A 25,384-nucleotide genomic window follows, 5' to 3' on the forward strand; every position below is an offset into this window, starting at 1 on the left:
TCATAAAATATTCCATTCCCAACAGTTCAGTCTGAGAAACTTGTGATTTTTTTTTTTTTTAAACCATCATGTGTTCAGGTGTTGCCAGGACTTTTCTTTTAATCAATTTCCACCAAACAACAATATAGAAATTAAATCCCAACATCCAGGAAAGCTAGGGCTCTTTATTTCCCTTCTATATTCAGGACAAATAGTCTGGTTTTCTGGAAGATCCAAATTAAAATGTAATTTTTTTTTAGAAAAAGAAAAGAAAGATCAAATGGAAAGACAATCAGTTGATTAAAAATACAGGACTTGGGTTCAATGGTACCAAATTTAGTAAGAATTTGACACATTATTTTCTTTTTTTTTAAGATTTTATTTATATATTTGAGAGAGTGAGAGCGCAAGAGAGAGTGTGCGTGAGCAGGGGGGAGGGGCAGAGGCAGAGGGAGAAACAGACTCCCCACTGATCAGGGAGCTGGGTGCAGGACTCAATCCTAGGGCCCTGGGATCATGACCTGAGCCGAAGGCAGCTGCTTAATCGACTGAGCCACCCAGGTACCCTGACACATTATTTTCTAATAGAATGTTGCTTTTCTCATGGGCTGGACTTGGATATGTTAAATTTATAGGGGTTTTCAGTTTCTTCAGTTGGGAAAGGGGAAAATCTTTCTTGCTTCCAATTTCTTCTTTGGATGATGAAGAATTCTCATTTTATAAGATGCAACCAGAAAGAATTTGGTATTTATACTAGCAAATGAGCTTACTAGTAATAGGAAGCATTGCCTAAAGTGAAAAATATGGGGTTGAGACACTAATAGAGCAAAACATTGTTTTTGCACATGGATTTCTTTTCTTCTGCTTTATCTAGAATCTTAAATATTTTTCATATTTATCTAATTAATATTGATGATGTTTTTCTCATAAAAGTGAAAAAATTTTAATATGAGTTATCACCTAGTAGTGTAGGAGAATTAGTCTATATGATATGAGTTTAAATTGTTTCTTATTTCTAAATTACATGACAGCTACATTTAATAGAGTCATTTGTCATCATCCTGTAGGAACTTTATACAATTTCCACTATTCCCCAAACCTCAGCTATTCACTGGGTAAATGGTTTCCTTGAATGCTGTGTGAGGAATGTGAGAGCAGGCTTCCCTTGTCTGTCTGTCTGTCTTCATGGAGTCTCAGATGATTTTTAGTCTCCTGTGGTGTCTATTTTTGGATAGAGCCTTTGCCTAAAGGAGAGATGCCCTCACAGACACTGCTCAGGTGTGTGTGTGAAAGAAATATAAATATATATGTGTGCATGTATGTTTTTGTGTGTAGTAAGGATAAGTAATGTTTGTGTGTGTGAACTAAGTATATGTGTGTGTATATGTGTGTATGTGTGTGTATGCATGTTTGTATGTCTGTGTATGTCCTGATGTAAGAAACAGAGTATTTGCTGAGTTTTCTGTGGTAAGAAGAGAAGATGCTTGGAACCGCTGACAGGGAGTGGTAGTGACATAGCTTTGGGAAAATAATCTTATAGCCAAATAATGGTGGAGTTGTTTCTGTTTTTGTTTTTGTTCTTGTCTTGGTGGGAGGATTATCCTGGCTAGCTCTGATAAGAAATTAGCAAGTGAGGTAAGTCCAAGAATAGCCATGATAGATTAGGAAAATGGCCTGAGTTGTAGAGTCTAATGGGTTGGAATGGAACCCAGCTCTGCCTCCTTCTAATTGTAGGAGCCCTCTAAGCAAGTTGCTTGCTTGCTCATCCTCATCTTTCTAGTCTATAATGGGGATAACAACACCTACATCATTCAGTGGTCCTGAGGAATAAACATGTACATTGTCTAGTGCAGAGAGATGCTGATAAAATGCTACTTTCTATAGCATGCCTGCTTATGAACCTCAGTCCTGGTGGATGCTCTGTGGATTTTAGATGGGATCACAGTTCCTCAAAGTTGGGCCACCCTGCCCTTGGGAGCTTCAGCAGCACTGCCATCCAGGTGGAAAGTAGAAAAGGCGTGAAAAACTCCTGTGGATGCTTAGGATTTTGCTGCATTCCTCCAGGTAAAGATCCTATCATGACTCCAGTGTGGAAGCCTGGGTCATTTGAGGAAATAGTCTGGGCCAGGAAGAGGGAAGCATGAGAGGGGTCAGGAGTCTGCAGATAGGCTCTGGAGGAGGCCTGAGAGTACACAGTATTTTTCAGAATCTTCCTGAAATGGATGGAGGTCTAAGTTGGCTCTTGGTTTTCTCTGATTGTTTTGGTTTGAGTAACTGTCATTAAGTAGAAGACCTTTCCATGGAGGCAGTCAAGAAATCAGGAATGCATTGATTCACAAGAAGGATAAGAGCTGCCCAATATATCTTACGATTGGGAGGTAACTACGCGTTTTCATAACTTAAATAGCAGAGCCAAGTCCTGCTCCACAAACCCAGGAGGACAAGAAATGCCACATCTTTATGTCTTTATTGCTTTCAAAGCCACTTAGATCAGACCCCAGATCGGAGGCCATACAACCAGTAGAGGCAGACATGTGACCCAGACATCAGCCCCAGAACCTGTCAGTTAGCCCGTCACACTGCCTCCTAAGGTTGGAGCTTTTAACTGTGGAGCTGAGATAACCCAGGACCTCAGATAGGTGCCATCTTCATGGTACTGTGTGAGTCCTGGGATGTGGGGTTGAGGGCATGGGAGCCTTCTTTCCAACACTTTATCTATTTGTCATTGAATAAAAGTAGGTGCCTGTCCCCCACATTGAGCCAGCCTGGATTCATGGAGGACAGAAGCCACTACCCTTGTTATTGTTTTCCTTATTATTAAAATGGTTGTAAGGTGGCATTTACAGATCCTTTACTATATGGTAGTACTCTTCTTGTATTGTCTCATTTATTTCTCCTTTGAGTAAGTATTCTTTTACTGTTCATATCCTGTTGTACAGATAAGGAAACTAATATAAAAAAAATTAATTCATCTGTCCCAGGTCCTTCAGTGAAGAAATGGTTGATCTGAGGTTTGAACTCATGCAGTCAGGCTCCAAGTCACGGCTCTTAAGCTCACTTTGTCCCACTGTTACTTTTGACCTGTTTCTAGCCTGAAACCAGGAGCTGATTCAGGGCTATCCTGATTCAGCTTGGATGGCCCATTGGTGAAAAGCAAAGGAAGGGCATTGTTCTGCTTCCAAGCAGAATCCTCAGGTTGGTCAGGGCTGAAATTTCTCAAGGAGAGAGTGAATGTCAGTGGTCTCTACCTCCCTGGGAATAATGAAGTCGCTGAACTACAGCAGAGAGGGTGACTTTCTCTAGTACTGAATAAAAGGAGACATTTTAAGCAGCTCTAACTGCTGAAACTTGGGGGCTGGCTCAGTGGCAACCAGAGATAACCTCTTGTACCTCCTAACTTACCTGGCACTTCACAGTGATGCCCAGGGTTTTAGACATACCAGCTGAGTATGTGTGTGCAAGACACTGAACTGCTCTGAGCAGTTATCTCATCAGTCATCCATGGAAGATCGGGACTTGGCTCTTGTTCCTCCACATTCTTCAGTGCTGTCTCTATCATTTCTAGTCATTGCTTTTGTGGTATCCAGGAATCTTTGTTGTTGTTAGTTATGTGTTTAAAAATTAGGATGCATGGGGTGCCTGGGTGGCTCAGTTGTTAAGCCTCTGCCTTGGGCTCAGGTCATGGTCCCAGGGTCCTGGGATCGAGCCCTGCATTGGGCTCCCTGCTCAGCGGGAAGCCTGCTTCTCCCTCTCCCTCTGCCCCTGGTTGTGTTCCCTCTCTCGCTGTGTCTCTCTGTCAAATAAATAAATAAAATCTTTAAAAAACATTAGGATGCGGGGCGCCTGGGTGGCTCAGTTGGTTAAGCGACTGTCTTCGGCTCAGGTCATGATCCTGGAGTCCCGGGATCGAGTCCCGCGTCGGGCTCCCTGCTCGGCAGGGAGTCTGCTTCTCCCTCTGACTCTCCTCCCTCTCATGCTCTCTGTCTCTCATTCTCTCTCTCTCAAATAAATAAATAAAATCTTTAAAAAAATAAATAAATAAATAAATAAAAAATAAAAAACATTAGGATGCTTTTAGGTGGTACAAATGAACACTTACCTATTTTATTAATTACACCTTTTTGTATTAGAACACCCATAACTTGCATAAACATGATTTCATTAATTCTTGCTTAGAAAGAATCTAAGGCTAAGAGGTATGTAAAGTAAAAATATTTAAAGAAAAATATTAAGTAGCACAAGCAGTGCATAGTATAGCAAAAGTCATTGAGATGATATACTAATAACAAAAACTTGAGAAACTCTGATTAACACTATTATTCCTCGGACTTTATACCTCAGAACAATGATTCAGTGGGATGATCCTTGGAGGGGAAAAGGGTTTGGGTCAAATAAATTTAATGAACACATCCTACCATGTCCCTTTTTAGAGATTCACAGTACACTTCACATTAGTAAAGGCTCTGAAAAGTTCTGCAGTATAAGAAACCTGTTCACACTTTTTTCTGTGTCCACAAGAGTCATTTGATCCTAACCCTTTTTTGTTTGTTTGATTTTGTTTTTTGCAACAATTAATCACATCCCCCAGAGCCAGTGCTGCCAGGATAGTATTGTAAACCACTGAGTTAGGCGAACATCACCGAGTGGAACTGAAACAGGTGGTGTCTCAGTAATGGATTTTGGAAGTGGTTAATTGTGTTGAAGCAATTGTAGGGGGAAGTGGTTTGTTCTGTCTTCTCATATAATTGGGGAGAAGTGGCTTACACCCTCTTTGCCGATAATCCTGCCACTTTGTTATCCTTCACTGATTTTCATTTCATCCGCCATCCACCACTAATTCTGTTTTACTCATTGTCATTTGACTAAGAGTTAGAAGAGATTTGAGTTATAAGAAGAGGAGTGGAAGGAACAGGCATTTATTTTTGCAGTGTGTTGTCATGGAGATAAATACTTGGGAAAGTGTAAGGATGCATAAATTTCCATAACCCCTCATTGGCCATAAGTTATGCCTTCCAAATGCCTTAGGTTGCACTGGTGAAAATGGTTTGGGAGAAGTTTGAGAAATGGAAAAATGAAGTCTGTTAGGTAGATATCAAGGTAAATAGTTTGAAATGGACAGTAAAAAGATTGTGAAGTATTTTTGAAAGATTAGCACAAACAAAATAAAATAAAACTTTAAATAATTAAAATTAATTCTCTTTCTGTTCTTTTCCCTGGTTTTCACTCCTTTGTATAGTCCCCTCCACTTGAATGTGGGCATGACCCATGACTTGAATCTGGCCAATAGAATGTGGCTAAGATGATGGGTGCCACTCCCTCGAAAAGGGTATGTCATAAGGCAAAGGTGGTGGATGGCACTCCCATGATTACGTTATATAAGACTCAATCTTAGCAGACCGGAGGGAGATTTTCCTGCTGGCCTTGAAGAATCAAATAGCCGTACTGTTAACTGCCAGTGGAGAGGGCCACATGGCAAGGGCCATGTGAGCAGCCTCTTGGACCTGAGGGCAGCCTCCAGCTCCAGCCAACAGCCAGTAAAAAGATAGGAACCTCATTCATTCAGCTGCAAGGAAAGGAATTCTTCCAACAGCCTGAATGAGCCTGGACGCACATCCTTCCCCAGTTAAGCCAACGGATAAGAAATGCCGTCTGGCTAACATCTTGATTTCAGCCTGGTAAGGCTGGGATCAGAGGGCCCAACCAAGCTGTGCCTGGACTTCTGACTCACAGAAGCTATGAGATAATAAATGAGTGTTATTTTAGGCTGCTAAGTTTGTGTTAAGTTGCTGTGTAGCAATGCAAAACTGGTTCAGTGTTAGTCTGAATTATCTTTGGGATGGTTTGATAAGCCATACCTCGGACCAGATCCTAAAGAGAATATGACTTATTGATGTTAGTGTTTTGCCTCCCTCTTAGAGAAAAAAAGATTGTTATTCTCAAAAAGGAATGTCTAGGTCTGGCTAGAATGCTCCATTTACTTTTGTGACAAAGATCTCATAATAATGTACAATAATATTATATTATTTTCATATGGCATAATAGATAAGCCCATGAGCTTTGGTATCATAGAAATGAGAGTTCAAATTCTGGGTCTTCTACTTATTAACTGTATGATGTATGATGTTAACCTCTCTAAGCCTCAGTTTCTTCATCTGTGGATGGGGATAAAATTACCCTGCATGTAAGGATTTTGTTTTGTTTAACTGAGGCTATATATTTACAGTGCTTTAGCATAGTGCCTGAAACTTAATATGACATCCAAAGACAGTGTGTGTTTTTATTATTTAGCAATATTTTAACATTGATTTCTGATAGGAAATAATATAGACTCTGACACGTTATTTCTGTACTTTAATTTGGAAAACCAGCATATAAAATTTTTATCTTCTTATACCTCTGCTTTGTTTTGCGTCTGGGCTGCTGCAGACCAATTCCAGATTGGATGCAATAAAAATAGGTCTTGCATACATACACCAAGTGCCCCCATGCTCATAGGTTGCTTTGGCTGTATATTGTCTGGGCAAATCGCCCCCAACCTCTGGCCAGACTGTGGAATGTTGGTTTCCTCCAACATTAGCCCCTCGGGGGTCAATTTTCACAGTTTCCATATGTTTTTATATTACCCCAAACTGTAAATACAACTGACACTCTACCAAATTGGCCCTAATGTGCCTATGTCTAACAGTGGAGTCGTAGGCTTTTAGAAGAATACAATACTCCCTAGGATTGTGGCAATTATAGGAATGTTTTGTTTTTCAAGTGTTTAGATTCTATTTTTTTTGTTTGTTTGTTTGAGGAAAAGTAAATGATGTGCAAGGAGAAGATATGAGTGGGAACAGTGCAGGAGTTTTAACCTTATGTCTTAGCCCTGTCTTGGGTTTGCCCCCACATTTCCAGAATTTCTGTCCTAAGATCTGTTACCCGTTATCTGTTATTGTTCTTGCCCTTTTGTTTTCCTCTTACTTTCCCTTTTTGTTGAGCATCTACTTATTTTTATCTTCGCTTATTTTATCATCTCCAAATCCTTTGTCTCTGATTAAATCTGTCTGTACAGAAAGAAGAGCCAAATTCATTATGATGCAGGGAAGTTCCAGGATATGAAATACGCTAAATATTTCTCCATGTAGATTCACCCATAAAACCAAATAATTTGTTCAAAAAGTGGTCACATTGAGGTTAACGGGTTCAGAGAACGGAAATTAATAGGGAAATTGCATGGCCTCCTTGTTGGTTTTGTGTTCTGCTTCGTAGCTGGGTCTTCATTTCAGTAACTGTGGCTGCCACCACCAAGTTTGAAGCTGTTAAGCTCCCACCTTCCATTCCAAGCCTCCCCTGGTGGAAAGCCAATATTCTTGGATAATTACCTCATGTGTATCTAGTTCTCTAATAGCCAACCGAGTTGCTGCTCAGGGCATTCTATAAAGTTTGGAGTGGTGTGCCTTAAAGTGGCTGGGCTACGGAACAGAGATTGTATCCTGAGAATTTTCGTTGCTGTTCCCTAGACCTTTCTGGGGCAGCCTGGGAGAAGAGAAAGTGAGAGTGGTGTGAAGGAGGTCTGCAAAATTCTCCACAGTTGGGTGGCACAGCACAGAGGTTAAGGGTATGGGGGTGGCCTCTGGAGCCAGACTGACTGACAATCCTGCCTCTGCACTCACGCGCGATGTAACTGGGGCAGTTTCCTCATCTGTAGGAGGAATAATCAAAGTATCTGCCTAATAGGGTTGTTGTGAGGATTAATGAGCTAATAAGTATAAGATGCTTAGAGCAGATCAAGTGATGTCAGCATTTTCTGCCTATGGTTATCATTACTACATAGCAATATTAGAACATGTCTAGACCAGCATTTAGCAAACTCTGGCCCATGGGCCAAATCCAGCCCTGCCACCTGTTCATGTAAATAAAGTTTTATTGGAACACAGCCATGCCCATTTTTGTAACATGCTTAGGCTGCTTTCATGGTACAATGACGAAGTTGAGGCAAAGTTGAATACTTTCTGGATTCTGAATACTTTCCACTTGTTCCTTCACTCTTTCCACATGGTTCGCAAAGCCTAAGATATTTACTAGCTATATCTTTATAGAAAAAGTTTGCTGATCCCTGTTTTTAGACTTCAGAAAACATAAATGAGAAAAGCCATCGTCTGTTGTGAAGCATGTAGACTTTTAAAAACCATCTATTGAATATGAGTTAAGTTAGGAAAGAGATACTGGGTCATTTCTTTTGTGCGTAGCCTTTGTAGATCTTCAGTTTAATTTCAGAAATGACCTTTATAGGAATATAGGAATATCTCGGTTGTTATTATGTTGGCATTAGGTAATAATGCCCAGTTGTCTTCATCAGTAGTCCAGTCTTATTTCTTTTTAATTTGACTGGGTACCATTTCATTGACAATAAGCTGATATTCATTATATGAGATTAAATTCTTCTTTATAGAAAGTGTCTTTCTTAAAACAAATATAAGAAGGCAATCTTAATTCATGTAAATCTCTAGATACACATTCTTAAATAATTTTATGGATTCACATAAAACACCTAGCCAACACAAGGGGGCCTGTTTCATCCTTTGACCAAACAGCAGGAGGTTTTAGAATTAAATTCAATCCAGCAGAAATCTGTTGGTTACGGTGGAATAGGCATTGTGCTAGATTCTTAGAGAAGAGAACAAGACAATTGTGATCACCATACAGACGGTGCTCATAGCAGAACAAGGAAGACATTAAAGGATCAGAAATGTGGTGCGTTCTGAGCAAGGCAAGCAAAGCATAATTTGGGAATTTATGACATGGGGATCCGACTTTATAGATTGACCTAGGCTTCTAGGAGGATGTCCTCAGAGGGATACATATGAATTATCTGTGATGAAAGGGCTGATATGGGAATTAGATGAAGAGCTTTCTAGAAGAGGAAAGCAATGCGCAAGCATCCTCAGGATGGTAGGACTTGTTGTATTGAGGGTGCAAGTAGAATGCCAGTGTGGCTGGGGGGAGTAGGATGAGATAAGACTTTGAGAGGCAAGAGGTAGACCTGGTAGGAGTCATGGGAAGAAGCATGGCCTTTTCCACAGGTAGTGGAAATCCAGTGAGAAGTTTTAAGCAGCAGAGAATTATGATCCTGTTTGTGTACTAGATACTCTGTCCCCTGTCCTGTGGAGAATGAATCAGATGGACCAGTTGGAGCTGTCATCCCTGTTGAACTTGGAGGTGATGGTAGCTTGGGCCGGGGGATGTGGTTAGAAGTTGTTCCTTCACTCTTGTGAATACCCCAAGATTGGGCCCTGTTCTAGCAGTAATGCCTGTCTGGTGGTAGAATAGCCAGTAATCAATTAAAAATGCAAATAAATGAATCATTACAAGTTGTGATGCATGCAGTGGAGGAGGTGCATAGAGTGTGCTCATAACAGTTTTGGTGAGGGGGGTATTGTTGGGTTTGATGCCCAGAAAAGGCTCCTCTGAAGAGGTGACATTTAAGCTGAGACCTGAAGGATCAGTCAGGCATGTAGGAGTGGTGGCTGTGAGAGGAAAGGTGGATGCGGGGCAGACAGAGAGGGCAGCACACGTCTATGCCCTCTAGTGGGAAGGAGCTAACATTATTTGGAACTGAAAGAAGACTGGATTCTGGATTCTGGGGGTAAAGGTAAAAATGGTTTGGGAGGAGGCTGCTGAGATCCACAGATGTGTGATTCAGTTCTCTGGGAAATGGGAAACCATTTGAGGATTCAAGGGCATGATCTGACTTGTTCTGAAACACTCTTGCTGCTGGGTAGAGAATGGCTCAAAAGGGGCCCAAGAGCAGAAGCAGGAGACTGGTGAGGAGAGAAAAGCATCATGGTCCAGGGCAGGAAATGATGGTGACTTGAGGTGTTGTGGTAGCAGGAGTGATAGAAAGAAGGGGTCTGCCCACTGTGTTTCCCTATCTGCATTTCTGCACAGTCAGCTCTCAGCAGGGCATCGAAGTACCATGGGGTAGGTGGAGCCATGGTGTACTAAAGTAGGGGATGCGTGTGAGGCGGGTCAAGATGGCAAGGGACCCTACGTTGGGTTCTCCTGGTGGTGAATCTGCTGCCAACTTTGACCATATGGGCTGAGAAGCCTGAGCATATAGTCCAGTCTACAGTGTGAGGAATGTAGAACATCACAATACATTTATTGCTTGACGATGAGAAAAATAATCATTCCTGGGCTACCATTCACAGACCTACATGACTAGTCTGTGCTCTGGGTCACCAGACCTACATGAGAGGCCAAGCAATAAGAAATTTATTTGATGAATAGTAAATGGGAGCCAGACTTGTTAGTTATGTGACCCTTGTAACTGTGTATGGTCTGCTTGCCAGGAAGAGTGTCTTGTTATTAGGTGACCCTGGATTGAACATCGAGTCCCAAGGAGGGTGAAAAACAGGCTGGCCTTTTCCCATTTCCCTTTGAGTTTCCTGTGGGTGTGTGCCAGTCCTACCAAATGCATCTGGAGGAGGACAAGGGGCATCAGAGAGCACCTGGCTTTCTCCCTGGGGTCTTCCATAGGAGGAACCCACCATCTACTCTCTTCAGCAAAGGCTCTTAACCATTGGGTTCCACTTACATTTAGGGTGATGCTCTATTGATATCTGGGGGAGGAGGTTCTTCAGGACCAGAATAATGGAGAACATTTGAAGGAAGTCAGCTCTTTAGAAATTCTCCAGAGTGAAATACCTACAAGAAAAACAAACCCTTTTCTTGCCAATTGTGACCAGCTTCTGCTGTGTGGCCTGCTTCCTAGGTTTTCCCAGCTTGGGAAAACCTTTCCCTGCTTTCCCCTTGGGTGGGGAAGTCAATAGTGGAGGGCAGCGAGAGTGCATATGGGTGCTCTAGAAGAGGGGTTGGGGTAGGGGGAATTTAGTCCTAAGTCATGTTGGAGCTAAGTCCTAAGACCTTGGCCTTACTTGTTGCCCTTTGCCAGGAGGAGAGCTGGATTCAAGTAGCCACAGCTGGCCAGATACTTTCTCTTGCAGGAAGGAATATCATGCTCATGACACTTAGCACATTTGTATGTGCTATAAAAATATCTTTAGAATAGTTACGTAGCTTTCTAAAATTTATAGGAATGCTGGAATACTGAATGGTATTTACAAGCTTTAAAAAAGTGGAGTCATCTCAGTGGTTAAAAGTAAAAGTCTTTATTATCGGAAATTCTGCATGCAGTACTCATTGTCAGCTTCCATTGTGTGTGTGTGGCCCACCTACTTGTGCAGTCACTTTAGGATCCCAGCTCACTTACCCATGCTTGTCGTGACCTTCCTGCAACACTTCCATTAGGATAGCCTTCCAGGAATGCAACTCATCTTATTATTAAGGAAAGCATACTGGAAGCTAAATGTATGACACAAAGGGTTTGATAATGCATTCCAAAGTCCATTGTTTGAGGCATTTTGAGTATCTGCTATTCTGGTGTGGGAAGCAAGACACTAAATATGTATTCATAACATATTACAACACATGATCACATTTATATTTCGAGCTAAGAGTGAAACAGAGAGGGAACATGCTGGAATCTGTTCTAAGCATTTTACCTGTACTAACCTATCAACTCTTCACAGTAACCCTGTGAGTTATATACAGTTATTTCCATTTCATATATGAAGAAGCTGAGTTACAGAGAGGTTAAGAAACTTGCCAATGGTCACACAGCTAGAGGGTAATGGACTTCTGATGAGAGCCCAGGGAACCTGTCTCCAGGGTTTATGCTACTAGCTCCTGTCCTTCAGTGGTTCCTGGAAGATTCTTATACCCAGAATTGTCTTCCATGGGGATTATACCATTTTACACTCTCAGTTATACCTACATCTGGTTATTTAACCAAGAGATATGAAAACATATGTCCACAAAAAAATTAATACAAGAATGTTCATTGTGACCTTGTTCTTTTTCTAATTTTATTTTATTTGAATTCAGTAAATTAACATCTAGTGTATTTTAGTTTCAGAGGTAGAGTTCAGTGACTCATCAGTTGCATATAACACCCAGTGCTCACTACATCATGTGCCCGCTTTAATGCCCATCACCCAGTTACCCCGTCCCCCATCTACTTCCCCTCCATCAACCCTCAGTTTGTTTCTCATAGGGTCTCTTATGGTTTGTCTCCCTCTCTGATTTTGTCTTACACTGCAACCTTATTCTTAACAGTAAAAAATCAGAAACCGTCCAAATATCCATTTAACAAGGGAATGGCTAATCAAGCTGTAGTAGATTCATATAATGGAATACCACTTGATTTCAGCAACAAGAAGGAACTTAGGCACAATATGAATGAGTCTCAAAAACCTTATGCTGAGTCAGCTGAGTCAAAGAAGTCAGACACAAAAGGGCATGTACTGTATGATTCCATGTATATGAAGTTCAAGAACGGACAAAACAAATCCATGCAGATAAAAGTTGGGATAGCAATTACTTCCTGTCAGGGGGCAGGAACATGTGGCTGGGTGATGGCAATGCTCTGTATTTTGATTGGTTAAAAATCATTGATTTTTACACTTAGTATCTATGCTTAGGCACACACACACACACATAAATGCATACAGTAACACATGAAAACTCTCCCTACTTCCCTGATCCATTCCCTACCTCAGTGGTGACCACTGTTTACAGACTGGTGTGGGGTTTCCATCAGTTTCCATTTCAATGGATGTGTGTATATATACATCCAAATAGGCTTTTATATTTTAACATAAGTAAGATCAGACTGTATGTATTATTCTGCTACCTGCTTTCATTTTTGATTAACGATATGTCTTGAAGGGTTTTCCATGTCTATAGTTTAGTTTTGCCTTAATCTTCTTAGTTAGCTTGGAGTTCCAGAGTAAGAAAGCGCTTGATTTCTTCAACCAGTCTCCTGCTGGACAATTTGGCAGTTTTCAAATTTTCACTCTGACAGTGCCATGATGAAAATTTTGTACGTAAATATTCGTGCATATGTGCAAGCATTTTTGTGGCTACTTTCCTAGAAGTGGATTTGCTTGGGCAAAAGGTGTGGACACTTTGGTGGATACTGCCAAATTGGTTTATAATTTTGTAACCAATTTTTGTCAGTTATACTCTTTCTGACCACATATGAGAATGTTAGATTCTGGCCTTCTCTCCAACATGGACATTATGAATCTTTTAATGTTTTTGAGACCAGATAGGTAAAAAAATGGCATCTTTTTCTGCTGAGATTTAAAAAAAGGGAAGTTTTGATTTTCTCCTTTATATACAATATACACATGCACATACGTACTTCCTGCTCCACACTCCCTCCCAGCTATGTAATTCTAGAGGCCTCAAAGCCTGATACTTTCTCACCAGCGAGTTAGGGAACACTTTCTAATTTTAATTTTAATCTGATGGACTGTTCTAGTGAATAGCAGGATTCTCTCCTTTCTAACATTCATTCTTAATATAGTAGCCATCGTTGTTAATCTTGATACCTATTGGAATTTTTTGATTTAATCCAAGTTCCTTAATGATGGTTGAATTTTGAAAAGTGACATGACTTGCTTTATGGAACTGGTCAATTTAAATTGAATGATGAAAACTGACCCCAACACTGTACTCTCCAACTAACCCCCATCTGCCCTTTCTCCATAATGGCTTTCTTAAAAATTTGCATCTTGAATATATTTTCAATGGTGTTTCCCAGGAGAAAAAAGTTCACCCCAAGGAAACTTTATTTCTGAACATGAAGCAGGTCAGTTTCTGGCAGAGCTTTGGAATCTGAGTTGCCTAGTGGGTGGGAATTTGGGGAGCGAGTATCAATGATAATTGTCCTCTGACACAGTATTGCCAGAGGGCTTTGCATTCTGCACCCCCAGGGGTTCTACCTTGCTGAGTTTAATACAATTGAGAGCTTTACTGAGTTTAGCCCAGTTTATTTATGCATGTGGGTTTACTACTGCAGGTGGGGGAGATGCAGGTAGTGATAGGTCACCTACAGATTTTATTCTTGGAAATACTGAAGTTATTACTAGCAAAAATCACAATGGTCATTCCTTCAAGAAGTGTCTAGTGAGCTTCTGGGGGGGGGGGACTTTCTTTTCATCAGGGAATCTCATATTTTTAAATTTCATGCCTCTCTCTCTCTTCCTACCTCATAAATTGCTATTTTAGCCCTTGCTTCAGGTAGCCCTAGGGCTTCTCTGAGGGGTACCTGAGAGAGTGACTGTCTAGAGGTGAGGCTCTGCTCCCCTGTCTCCCCCACCCCTTACCTTTTTCCTACGTCTGCCAGTGCAATCCTTCTTCTCCTTTTTTGGTTTTCAAGTAAGCTTTTACTAGAAGAAAGAGTTCTGCTGCTAGAAATATATTTGAAAACCATAGCACTCCTGCAAGGGGGTGTGTATGCTTAATGGGTATCTGTTGACATTCATGTGTACAAAGACAAGATGATCGTTTTCATCATCTTGCTCTGCATCCACCTAATTGCCCAAATCCTGAGCAGTGCCATTCAAAACCCAGCTTTTCTTTTCCAATCACTAGTGTCCTACATCAGGCAGCATTTGAAGGAAAGGTTGGAGAATACGGAGATAGGCTTACATCACAATGTCCAAACTTCAGTTTTCCATTATTCTTAGCCACTCATTCGTAATTCAGAGAAGCTTTAAGGGATGCATGGATTTGAAGGTTTGTTTTTTAATTTTTGGATTGAAAAAAAAACACTGCAGTATTCCTGAAAGTAAGATCTATGTATGTTCAGACTGCCCCGAGAACTTTGTGGGAGTTCTTTATGCAAATGATATTGGCAATAATAATCTATTTTCTTTTTCAGTGGTACTTGGGGAGAAAACGTTTTAGTAGTTGGTTCTATTTAAGAGTGCGCTTCAAAATTATAGAAAGTATTTCTTTATAAAAATGTCCTCTACTTAAACAATCTCACTAATAACACTGATCTCTCCATCATATCCTATTACTGGGCATAGACTTTATTTCCTGATCTGGGAAGTGTGCTTGCCCCAGGTTAGTATGAGTTTTGGAAATACTATATCCTTGTTCAATTAGGAAGCAAGAGGTTGTTCTCAACATCTTTTTAGTAATCAAAAGATAATTTTCTTTTTTTTTTTCTTTTTTTTTTTTTGAACTTTAAAGATCAGATTTATTTGGAGAAAACAAAAAAAACCCCACAACCCAAAGGATGGGATTTTACATTCAAAAGATAATTTTCTAAAAGAAGATTAGCATGTAGACTTGAGTTGGTAGTTTCAGATGTGTACGTACCATTACTGTATTGGGTAAAAACAAGGAAATGTCAGATAAAAATTATCCAATCCAAATGTTGACCAAGTAGATGGCTGTTCTCTGTCACCACAATCCTCTTAATAAGTGTCACCAGGAATAGTTAAATCACTGCTTCAGCCGGTACTGTTGAGTTTTCATAAGGACCAAAGTGTTCAGAATATTTTCATCAGCAGGATTTCTGATAGAAGATCATTCAGCTTAATAAGTTCTCTTGAAGTTCATTTTCTTGGAGTGAGAGGGAGTAGGGAAGTATATAATTTTATGAGGACTAGAAATAAAAGTTTCTTCTTGAGCGTGGCTTCCATTTGATTAGTAATTGTTTTAATTCGACATGTTTGCTGTGTATCATCTAGTTCTCATCTCGTGCACGTTTCCACAAGAGCAGTGATTCTTTCTTGCGTGCTTTGGGAGGAGTGAGGGCTCAGTGACAGAGGCTGACTTAGCAATGCCTGAGGGTGGAGGGGGGCAGGGGAGAGACCGGAAGGATCCCAAAAGATTCTGCTCTGTGGCCCTTCTCTTTTGGAATCAGTGCTCCCAGGCCCTCTGTACTGCCCTCCTGCCTCCTCACGTGTGAGATTAGATTTATACCAGCTGCCACGGACATGGTTGCCTAAATCTGTGGAATGTTTTGCTAAACGCTGCTGGTGAAATAGTCCACATTAAGCTTAGAACTCCTCCCCCCGCTCTTTTAACCCATCCTTTGTCAGTCTTTTACTCGATCATTTTATGATTTTGCACTTTGACATCCTGTAGATTCATTAAGAACTTTTATTCCAAGCACCAGTCTTTACTTAACATGATGATTAGCCAAAGTGTTATTCTGTTTGAGCTAAGTGATGACAATGTATTTGATTGGAGCCTTGTAATTGTTATTTTAAAATCAAAGTAATGGATTATGATCTCAGAATAAGAACATGATCCAAAAGAATAATAATAATTAGAAGAGCAACCACTTAGAAGAAAATGAATACCCCGTCACAGACCAGGGGCCCTGTGTTCCCTGAGTATGCCTACCTTTGCAGTCCCAGGTTCCCAGGAAGAGTGGGTTCTCTCCCCCTCGCCCTTTGCTAGCCTCACTGCAGCCTTCCAGTTCCTAGAAGTAGTTGGTCTTTTCTTGCCTTGGGAATTGCACTTACTGTTCCCTCCACTTGGGGAGCACTTCCACTGGTGATTTCTTGGCTGGCTCCTTGGAATCTTATCCACTGTCTCACCTCCTTAGGGAGGTTTCCTGGCTACTGTGCCTAAAGTCATCTTCCTACCCCATGCCTGTCCACACATGCAATGCACATCATCATTTGTCACAGCATGCGATTTATTTCCTCTCCATTAGGAAACCTAAGTTGTGTCTCTTTGGTACTGGTCCGTCTCTCCCACTGGACTTCAAGCTCCATGAGTTGGGTGAAGACTATACATGTCTCATTCACCATGGCAGCCCCTGTGCCATCCTGGCACTTGGCATTAAGTGGTGCTTAATACATACTTGTGGTTGAATGAATGGAATATTCTGAAGTTTCAAGTTTTCCTGAATCCATATCAATATATTCTATCCTTAGTACTTTTGTTATGATAACATATTATCTTCCAGTGGTTGAATTTAACCACACTCTGCTGACTTTTCTCAGGCATATGAAGGATCAGAATAAGAAGGTGGCCAACCTCAAGCACAATCAACAGTTGGAAAAGAAGAAAAATGCCCAATTACTGGAAGAAGTCCGCAGGCGAGAAGATAGCATGGCTGACAACTCACAGCATTTGCAGGTGAGCTCAGGCTTCTCCTCTTAAAACCTAAATAATTGGAGATTGACTGTCTCTGACATATACCCATTGCTGTGGAGAAATATGAACAGAAATGGGAGACTTGCCTTAGCTCTTAGTCCAGCACTAACAGTGTACTCCCAGAGAACCCAATAGGTCTTCACAACTGTGGAGCATAATTTTCAGAATTGTGCCCAAGAAGAGCTGATTATGGTGGAAACTTTAATACTGCACAATCTCTTGGTTTCTATACCTCACCTTAAAAGGTAAGAGTTGTGTTTACATAGTTGGCAAGAAACTTAAAACATAGAAATGTCCTCCTTTTAGAATTATATTTCAGTGTTTTTGGCGTTAGTAGAAGGAAAATGTATGCGTATTATCACAGAAGGTATTTGAAAAAGGATGCATTAGGTTGATCTCAGTTTACAAAACTGGTTTTGTTTTGTTCAAAACTCTGAGGCTCTGAGACACATCATTATTATGTCTTCTCTGTGGAATATAGTTATCTCTGAATGGACAGCCCTATCTCAGAAACCAACTGGCTGACTGAAAACACCAATTTTTCCTCATTAACCATCCCTATTTTTGGCAAAGGAGCTCTCCCCATGTGCTCAATAAAACGTTCAAGCTATAACAGGGCATTTGCTTTGAAGTTCCTTTATTTATTCGAGTGTGCCTTTAAACAGAACAGTTCAAGTTCAACTTGGCCAGAGTTCATTTTAAATTTTGCTTATTAATTAGTGTCTTTCTCCAGTTATATATTAGGTTTCCTCCTTGGAGATAGAAGAAGTTAGATAGTTTCAATATGTACTCACAGTTCATCTTTTTAATTGACAAAAAGGGAAATAAATAATTATTCTAGAGTAGGAAATACAAGGAAATGTCTTGCACAGAGCATGGCACATGGAGGTTACTTAGTCAGTATTAGTTTATTTTTTCTCTGTGTCCATAGGTGCCTTAATGGTTTCAGCCAAGGCCCTTTGCATGGATGGCTGATTTGGTTAGCACAAGAGTAGCATCAAGTCCTTTGTTCAGGCTTGGGAACACCTGAGCATGGACTGGTAGCTTATTTGAATCCACAGCTTTCTCAGTGTTCATGTCCCAGGATTTGGGTCTTAGTTTTCCCACCAATCATATGAGGTATTAGATTGGAGCCTACCAACTAAGATCATGAGAACTAAAACTTGTAGAACATTTTATTGCCTTGCCAGGCATATATTCTCATTTGTTCCTCACCTCAAGGTTGGTGATTTTACATTTGGTAAAACTGGAGTCAGCCTTCAAGAAACTAATGTAGAGGAATAATCACAGTAGTAGTTATCATTTATTGAATTTTTCAGTATACTGGGTACTGTGCTACGTACTTTACAGCACCTTTTTTTTTTTTTTAAAGATTTCATTTATTTATTTGAGAAACAGAGTAGAGTGAGTGAGAGAGAGAGAGAGAGCATGGGCAGGGGGCGGGGATGGAGAGAGAGAAGCAGACTCCCTGCTGAGCAGGGAGACTGAGGTGGGGCTTGATCCCAGGACCCCGGGATCATGACCTGAGCAGAAAGGCAGACACTTAACCAACTGAGCCACCCAGGTGCCCCAGCCCTATTTAATTCTTATATGAGCTGGGTTAGTTGGGACTCTTAGTTGTAACTGATAGGAATACAACTCAGTCTGAAGTAAGCAAAAAAGGGACTCAATTAACTGAAAAGGCCAGGGTGGACTTCAGGCCTGACTACACTCATATATTCCCACTGGCATCAGGAATCTGTCTCCATCCTACTTATAGGTGCGCTTTGCTCTTTGTTGCTTTGATTCTTAGAAGAGCTGTCCACAGTGATGCTAGCCATCACCAACCAGCAGCCAGCCTCCATTGTGAGTGCAGGCCCACTCAGAGAGGAGAAAGTTTCTTTCTTAGTGGTTCTAGCAAAAATTCAAACCTGAAAGAATGCATATATTGGCCAGGCCAGGATGTGATCACCTGGAGCCTAGGGGATAGAGGTTAGCTACACCCAAATCCTATGGGCTGACAGTGGGAACAGATGACCTCACACAAGAAAGAAAGGTGTGTGTTACTAGAAGGAATGCTGGACAGTAAAACCATAGAGATCCACTATAGCCATCAGATGGGGTAGATAAGCTGTTATCCCATTTGATATATGAGAAGAAGGAGGCCCAAAATTACTTAGCTAGTAAGTGGCAGAGCCAGGACTCAAACTTAGATCTGACCATTTTTAGATGGTGAGAGTTCAGGAAAAGAGTTTTTTTTTTTTTTTTTTTTTTTAAAGATTTTATTTATTTATTTGACAGAGAGAGAATGAGAGAGAGAGAACACATGAGAGGGGATAGGGTCAGAGGACAAAGCAGACTCCCCGCCGAGCAGGGAGCCCAATGCGGGGCTCGATCTGGGGACTCCGGGATCATGACCTGAGCCGAAAGCAGTCACTTAACCAACTGAGCCACCCAGGCGCCCCTGGGAAAAGAGTTCTAAAAGAGGATGACAAGAAAACTGTGGAGTGGCAGAGAGTCTTCATGGAGTGAATGGGATTAGAGCTGATGTGGGAGGGACACGGCTAGTAGGGGAGGCACTCTAGGCAAGAGAACTGTCAGCGCAGGTATATAGAGTCTGCATAGAGCAAGGTTTGGTAGGGCACAAAACATAACAGACCGATTGATTGTTGTGTCAGTTTTCAGTGAGGTAAGTTTTAACCATCTTTCTTTAACTGACTCTGGAGCTAGAATGCCCAGGATTCATTCCAAGCTCCAGAATTTACTCGCTGAATGTCCTTGGGCAGGTGACTTATTCTTCCTCATTTCGGTTTCCTATCTATAAAATGGGAATAATAATAATCGCATCTACTCTAGAGTTGCTCTGAGGATTAAAGAGTCAATGCATATAAAGAATTTAGAATTATACTTGGCATAAGCTATGCTCACAATAAGTATTAATGATTAATTGTTTTTATGATAACAAGGAAAAGGTAAAAGGAACATTTTGTGAAGTTGTTGTCTATGATATGCATGGGCATTTATACAGTTCTACTCTGATATGCGTTGAGCATCAGACTTGCTGTCTTTTCTATATATAGTCATTTCTTTTCTAAGGACACATCTAGTTATGGAAATTAATGTCTTGTTTTGACTCATGAACTTTTGCATAGCAATATTTTCATAAGGGGCCTCTTGATAACTACCTCATAGACCTATTCATAAAAGATAGCATGGTCTGGAATTGCTTAGTTGCATTCCTGACCACCCCAAATAAAGGATAGCATTTGAAATGCAATAAAAAGTAATCACGATTAATTTTGATGAAAATGTCTCTGGTTAAGGTTAATAGAGAGTGAAACTCCCACTTTCTTGGATTGTTAAGCAGATGTACTCAGATGCCGTAATTATTGCCTTCTGAGGACAGAACTTTCCTTTCTTGGGGAATTTGATTTTTTAATATCACTGTTGTTTTAAGTATTTCCTGTTTGTGAGTTAGCTTCTTCAGCCTTTTAATAAGTGTCTGTCAACTGGGATCTAGTTTGGTTGGTTGGACAGTTGGTTGATTGGTTAGTAGTTGTGGGATTGGCACCTACTAAATTTGGTTTACTCTATACTAGTTTTTTGTAAGGGTTGGACATGCTGACTTAATGATTTTGATCAACCAAATAGATGTCATATCCAGAAAAATCTCAGAGTATTTTCTGCAACAATAATAGCTGTTGGATGAGGTTCCAAAGGAGAGATTGAAGAGATTCAGCGAGTTACGAAAATTGGAGACAAAGTTGAATGTATTCAAACCAGGACATAATAGCAACAGGAAAAAAACTGGGCTATTTCAGTCCAATCTGGATATATAGTCATGCTAAGAAACATTTCACAAGCCCAACCCTCTTTAGTTCTTAGGTTTATAGTTTTATGGCAGGAATTGCAAGCTCAGATGCCTCCAGGGTCTAGGCTATTAGCATAAATAAGAAACAGGCTTGCAGGTAAGAAAAAATTATGATGTCTCATTCTTTCAGCCTGTCTTAATTTAAATTTTTGGTAGAGATGTATCAGTTAGCAGTTGCCATAATAATGCTGTGTAGCAAATCATCCCCAAACTCAGTGACTTTAAAGTATCAATAGTTACTGTCACAGATTTTTCAGATTGACCAAGTGGCTCAGCTTCTCCAGGGTGGGCTTGAATGGACATGCCTGTTTCTCACTGCAGGTCTGTGGGTGGCTGGGGTAGCTCCATTCTACATATGTTTATTCTGAGACCCAGGCTGAAGGGGGTCAGTGCCACAGGGGAAACTCTTCTGATGACAGTTAGCAGAGGCATAAGAGAGTAAGCAAAAACTCACAAAGTCTCATAAGGCCTAGACTTCAACTGACACTGTAATTTTCACCTCACCCCACTGGCCAAAGCAAGGCACATGGCTGAGCAAATAAGCAGAGATTAGGGAAGTACACTCCACCCATGAAGAGACCATTTTAAAGGGGCAGATACAAGGAAGTGTGAGGACTTGAGACCAATCATTCAAACTGTCAAAAGAGACAAGATTTGTGGAAATATTTCTCTTCATAAGAAAAAACAATAACGTAAACATAATGAAAAATTACAGCTACAGTGACCTTAGTACACAGATATGATAGAGGTTAGTAGGGACTGTGAGGAACTCAAGAGCCCATGGCTCATCAAAAGGAATTGAGACCACTAAGCTTTGACCGAATGCTGCCATAAAGGTGGGCCTAGGGTTGAGGGACCCTCTGATGGCCATAAAATATAAATTTTTATGTGAAATTTATGGATTTGGTGCATTTTTTTTTTTAAACACTCTGGGTCCAGTGAAGCACATGTGCAGATGAAATGACCGTTGGCTTGTAGCCTCTACTGTGGTCCCACTGGGATCACGTGATGTAGGTAAAGAGACTAGCACCCTGGCTAGCTCAGCTTGATCCATCCAAGAGAGAGGGCAGTTTAGTGCATTTGTCCTGAGTCCTTCTTTTTGTCTGAAAATACCTCAAATACCTTGAATTATTATTCCTCAGGGGAAGTGCCCACAATCTATAGGAATGGAGAGTGTTCTTGATTTAACTTCTTACATCATGTTTTGGAGAATTTGGCAAGGAGAGCAAGAAGGGAAAGATCAAAAACCATGGAGCTAAACTGTCCAGTTTTCAAATATTGGCCCTTGTTATTATTAGTGCAGGACTTTGAGTAAGGTAGGGAACCTCTCTGACTCACTTTAAATAAGTGAGTTATTTATTAAATAAATTAAATAAGATGAGCTTTATGAAAAGGCCTAGCACAGTACCTGATCTATGTGGGGTTCAGTTACTGGAGCTTTCCCCCAGAGAGACTGATAATGAGCATTTAACCATAGAAGATAGTGACCATTGGGAGTATCATTCAACAAATCCTTTGCAACTATTTTATACTGATGAGTAATACAGATATAGAGCACACACCAGTAAATGAAAGTTTCCAATAAAGCATTAAACAACACATTGGGCAATAAGAAGGAAAAATTAAAACATTTTTCAAGTTTATGTTGAATTGTGTGTGAAAGGTAAATGTAAAAGATCGTGATTTTTTTTTGTATAATTCTGTAGAACTGTTTCCCAGGACACAGATTATGGAGGATGATATTTATGTCTGGCCTTGGGGCTTTGGGCTTCTGTGTGTCCCATTAGAGACTGCATGGAGATTTTTCAGCAGGTGTCTTTCTGGAGATTCACACTAAATCGTCATTACCAGAATGTGATGCTTTCCCACCCCCCACCCCCAAGCTCTAGCTATTTCTTGCTGAGTAAATATGCCAATTTGAAATCCCGTTGGACATCTTTGTAGATTTTGGCTGCATTTTTCCCTGTGCAGTTATCGAGTTAATGAACTAACATTCTAAGAAATGCACAAGCCAATATTTTATGCTCTTTTTCTGTTGTATGTCTGCAGAATTCTCTTCAATTTATTGCCTGAAAACTAAAGTCTGTTCTTGTGTGCTTCCGTTTCCAAATTATAGGTTCCCAGGGAACTGTAAAGTTTCTTCTCTGCCAGTGGTTAAACCTGAGTGTGATCAGTTAGAAAGCAAATGAATGTTCCCATTTATTCTTGTCCTTTTAGTAGAGTTCTAAAAATAAGAAAAGCTAGAAAGACAATTTTATTTTTCAATTTGTGCAAGTTTGTATATCCATATCTTTTTTCCAAGGGGACTTCCTTTACTTTGCTTCTCCAATTAGAGTTGGAGTCAGCTAACCAAGGAAGTGTAACAAACAACATAAACCTCAAAAAAATGCATTGCTTTCAGCAAAACATACAGTTCATTATTAAGTTCCCAAGCATTGGTAAGTTGTTTCTTTGCAGAGGGACACATATGATCTAAGCAGCAATTTTTAAGCCTCATATCTGTATGTTCATCTCTCCAAGTCATTGAGTTAGGTTCATTTCTCTTTCGATTCCCTAACCTTAAAATTGTTACTCTAACTGTGAGCTATGTTCATGTGTTATGGTACACTTCTAAGTACTGCCATTAGAAGAAACCTGATCAACAGAGTTAAGAGATTCATCATTGTCAAAACACGTTTATTTAGTTCCTGGTTTTTCATGGCTGTTCGGTAGGCACAGTGTAGTGATTTAGGGAGGCTCCATTTCAGCCATCTTGTTCAACATATGGAAATATGGGAAAAGTCATCTGAACACAGGTTTAAAAGAAAAATCCACATTTGTTCAAATTTGCATTAAAATTTAATTTGATTTTTTTAACACTGCTAAGTGTTTTGTTTGCCTTGCAATTTATGTTGATGGGTAGAGATTGGGACGGTCCATTAAACTGTGAATAAGTTCTATTGCATTGTTGAAATGTGGACTGAGCCACATCCAACATTTCCAGACTCTGTTCATGGTTTCAGACAACAAGGAATACTCAAGTATTTGCAAGTCTGCAGAGGACACAGAACATTGGAGGGTAGGATTGAGGTTTAGTACAGAAGTGCTTTCTTTCCTTGGGGATTTATGTTGACATTTGTTTTTCTTTCACACTATAATCCCCCATGAGCCAAAGACGACTTTTGTTGTAGCAGCTCCCTATAGGCAGTCTCAGAAAATCTTATTTGACAATCAGTTCTGGTAGCCTTGAGTTGAGTCGTTACTCTTCGTAGTAACTCACAGACTGTCAGGGGTGACAAGGCACCCTGTGCAATGTATTTGGGAACTAACCATTTGTTAGAAATGTTCCAAGAAGCTAAGTGAAATCGTGTAAATAAAACTGTTGTATGTGGGTCTTTTTCTTCTTTCCTCTCAATAAAGTATTACTTGTTTTTCCAAATGTGCAGTAACTCGCATGTTTCTTCTGAGAAACGTCTTCTGCTTTTTCTTGAGGATTTGTGACCTAATCCTCCACTTCATACAGCCCCTCTATACAAACACAATATATTTCTATGGAAAAGAGAGGTTTACCCTTAATCAAGTGTCGCCTAATCTACCTACTAAATTACCCCCTGGAGACAGTGTGGGGTTCATTATTCTTTTCTGAAGGGTTTTCAGGTTTCACTCCATTAGTGGCTCTTAGTCGTCAGGAAAGTGAATGTTTGTTTGTCAAAGGCTGAAGATCCTACAGAATGAAATGCAACATATTTGTCAAATGAAATCATTGTTATTATGGAAGCAGAGTCCTGAATGCTCTGGAATGACAAAGCTTGTTGGGAAATGGAGAAAGGAATCTTGCTGGAATAATATGGTAATCTCTTATTCATTTCAAAGGAGGTTCCTAAGGAGGATCAGACTATTTTTTAGATATTATTCCATTTTCTCTTTTTGGTCCCTGAAATATAAATTGATAAGGGAAAGTAAGCATGCATCCTCCTGTGCTTTAGAAGATTTAGAAGTGAGATTTAGAAGTGTCCATAGGTGTGGCTTAGCTCTAGGGAAAGAGCGGGGGCTTGCTTTGTAGAACCTGCCTTACCTCTGTTTACCATTTTTTTAAAAAGATTTTATTTATTTATTTGAGAGAGCGCACAAGCAGGGGGAATGGCAGGCAGAGGGAGAGGGAGAGGGAGAAGCAGTCTCCCTGCTGAGCATAGAGCCCCAGGTGGGTTTTGATCCCAGGACCCTGGGATCACAACCTGAGCCAAAGGCAGACGCTTAACCAACTGAGCCACCCAGGCTCCCCCTCTGTTTACCTTTAACTCTGACCTCTGGGCTTACTTTAAGGTGAGGCTTGGGCCATAAACTGGAGACATCATTTTAATATGTTTTTTTTAAAATCACTGCAGATGATCAGGTTAGTCAACAACAACATTTCAGCCAGAGCCCTGGGTGCTTCTCAAAGTGCTTCCATGGGATGATCTTTAGGCTGGAACCTCCCATTGACCTTGAGGATTGAGTAAGGCAAGTTTGTGTGTGTGTTTTTTTGTTTTTTGTTTTTATAGATGGGGAAACTGAGCCTCA

General features: G+C 40.5%; 1 protein-coding gene across 1 annotated transcript in view; it reads left to right on the forward strand.

Moving 5' to 3' along the window:
* LOC118005512 (ERC protein 2-like) overlaps positions 1–25,384 on the forward strand; it is a 137,580-nt gene that overhangs the window by 56,839 nt on the left and 55,357 nt on the right. Inside the window, exon 7 of the mRNA XM_034997433.1 lies at positions 16,842–16,977. Coding sequence (XP_034853324.1) covers positions 16,842–16,977 — 136 coding nt within the window. The remainder of the gene's footprint in view (positions 1–16,841; positions 16,978–25,384) is intronic.

This window comes from Mirounga leonina, unplaced genomic scaffold (assembly GCF_011800145.1).
Source record: "Mirounga leonina isolate KUSES-001 unplaced genomic scaffold, KU_Mleo_1.0 Mir_94, whole genome shotgun sequence".
Classification (NCBI taxonomy): Eukaryota; Metazoa; Chordata; class Mammalia; order Carnivora; family Phocidae; genus Mirounga; species Mirounga leonina.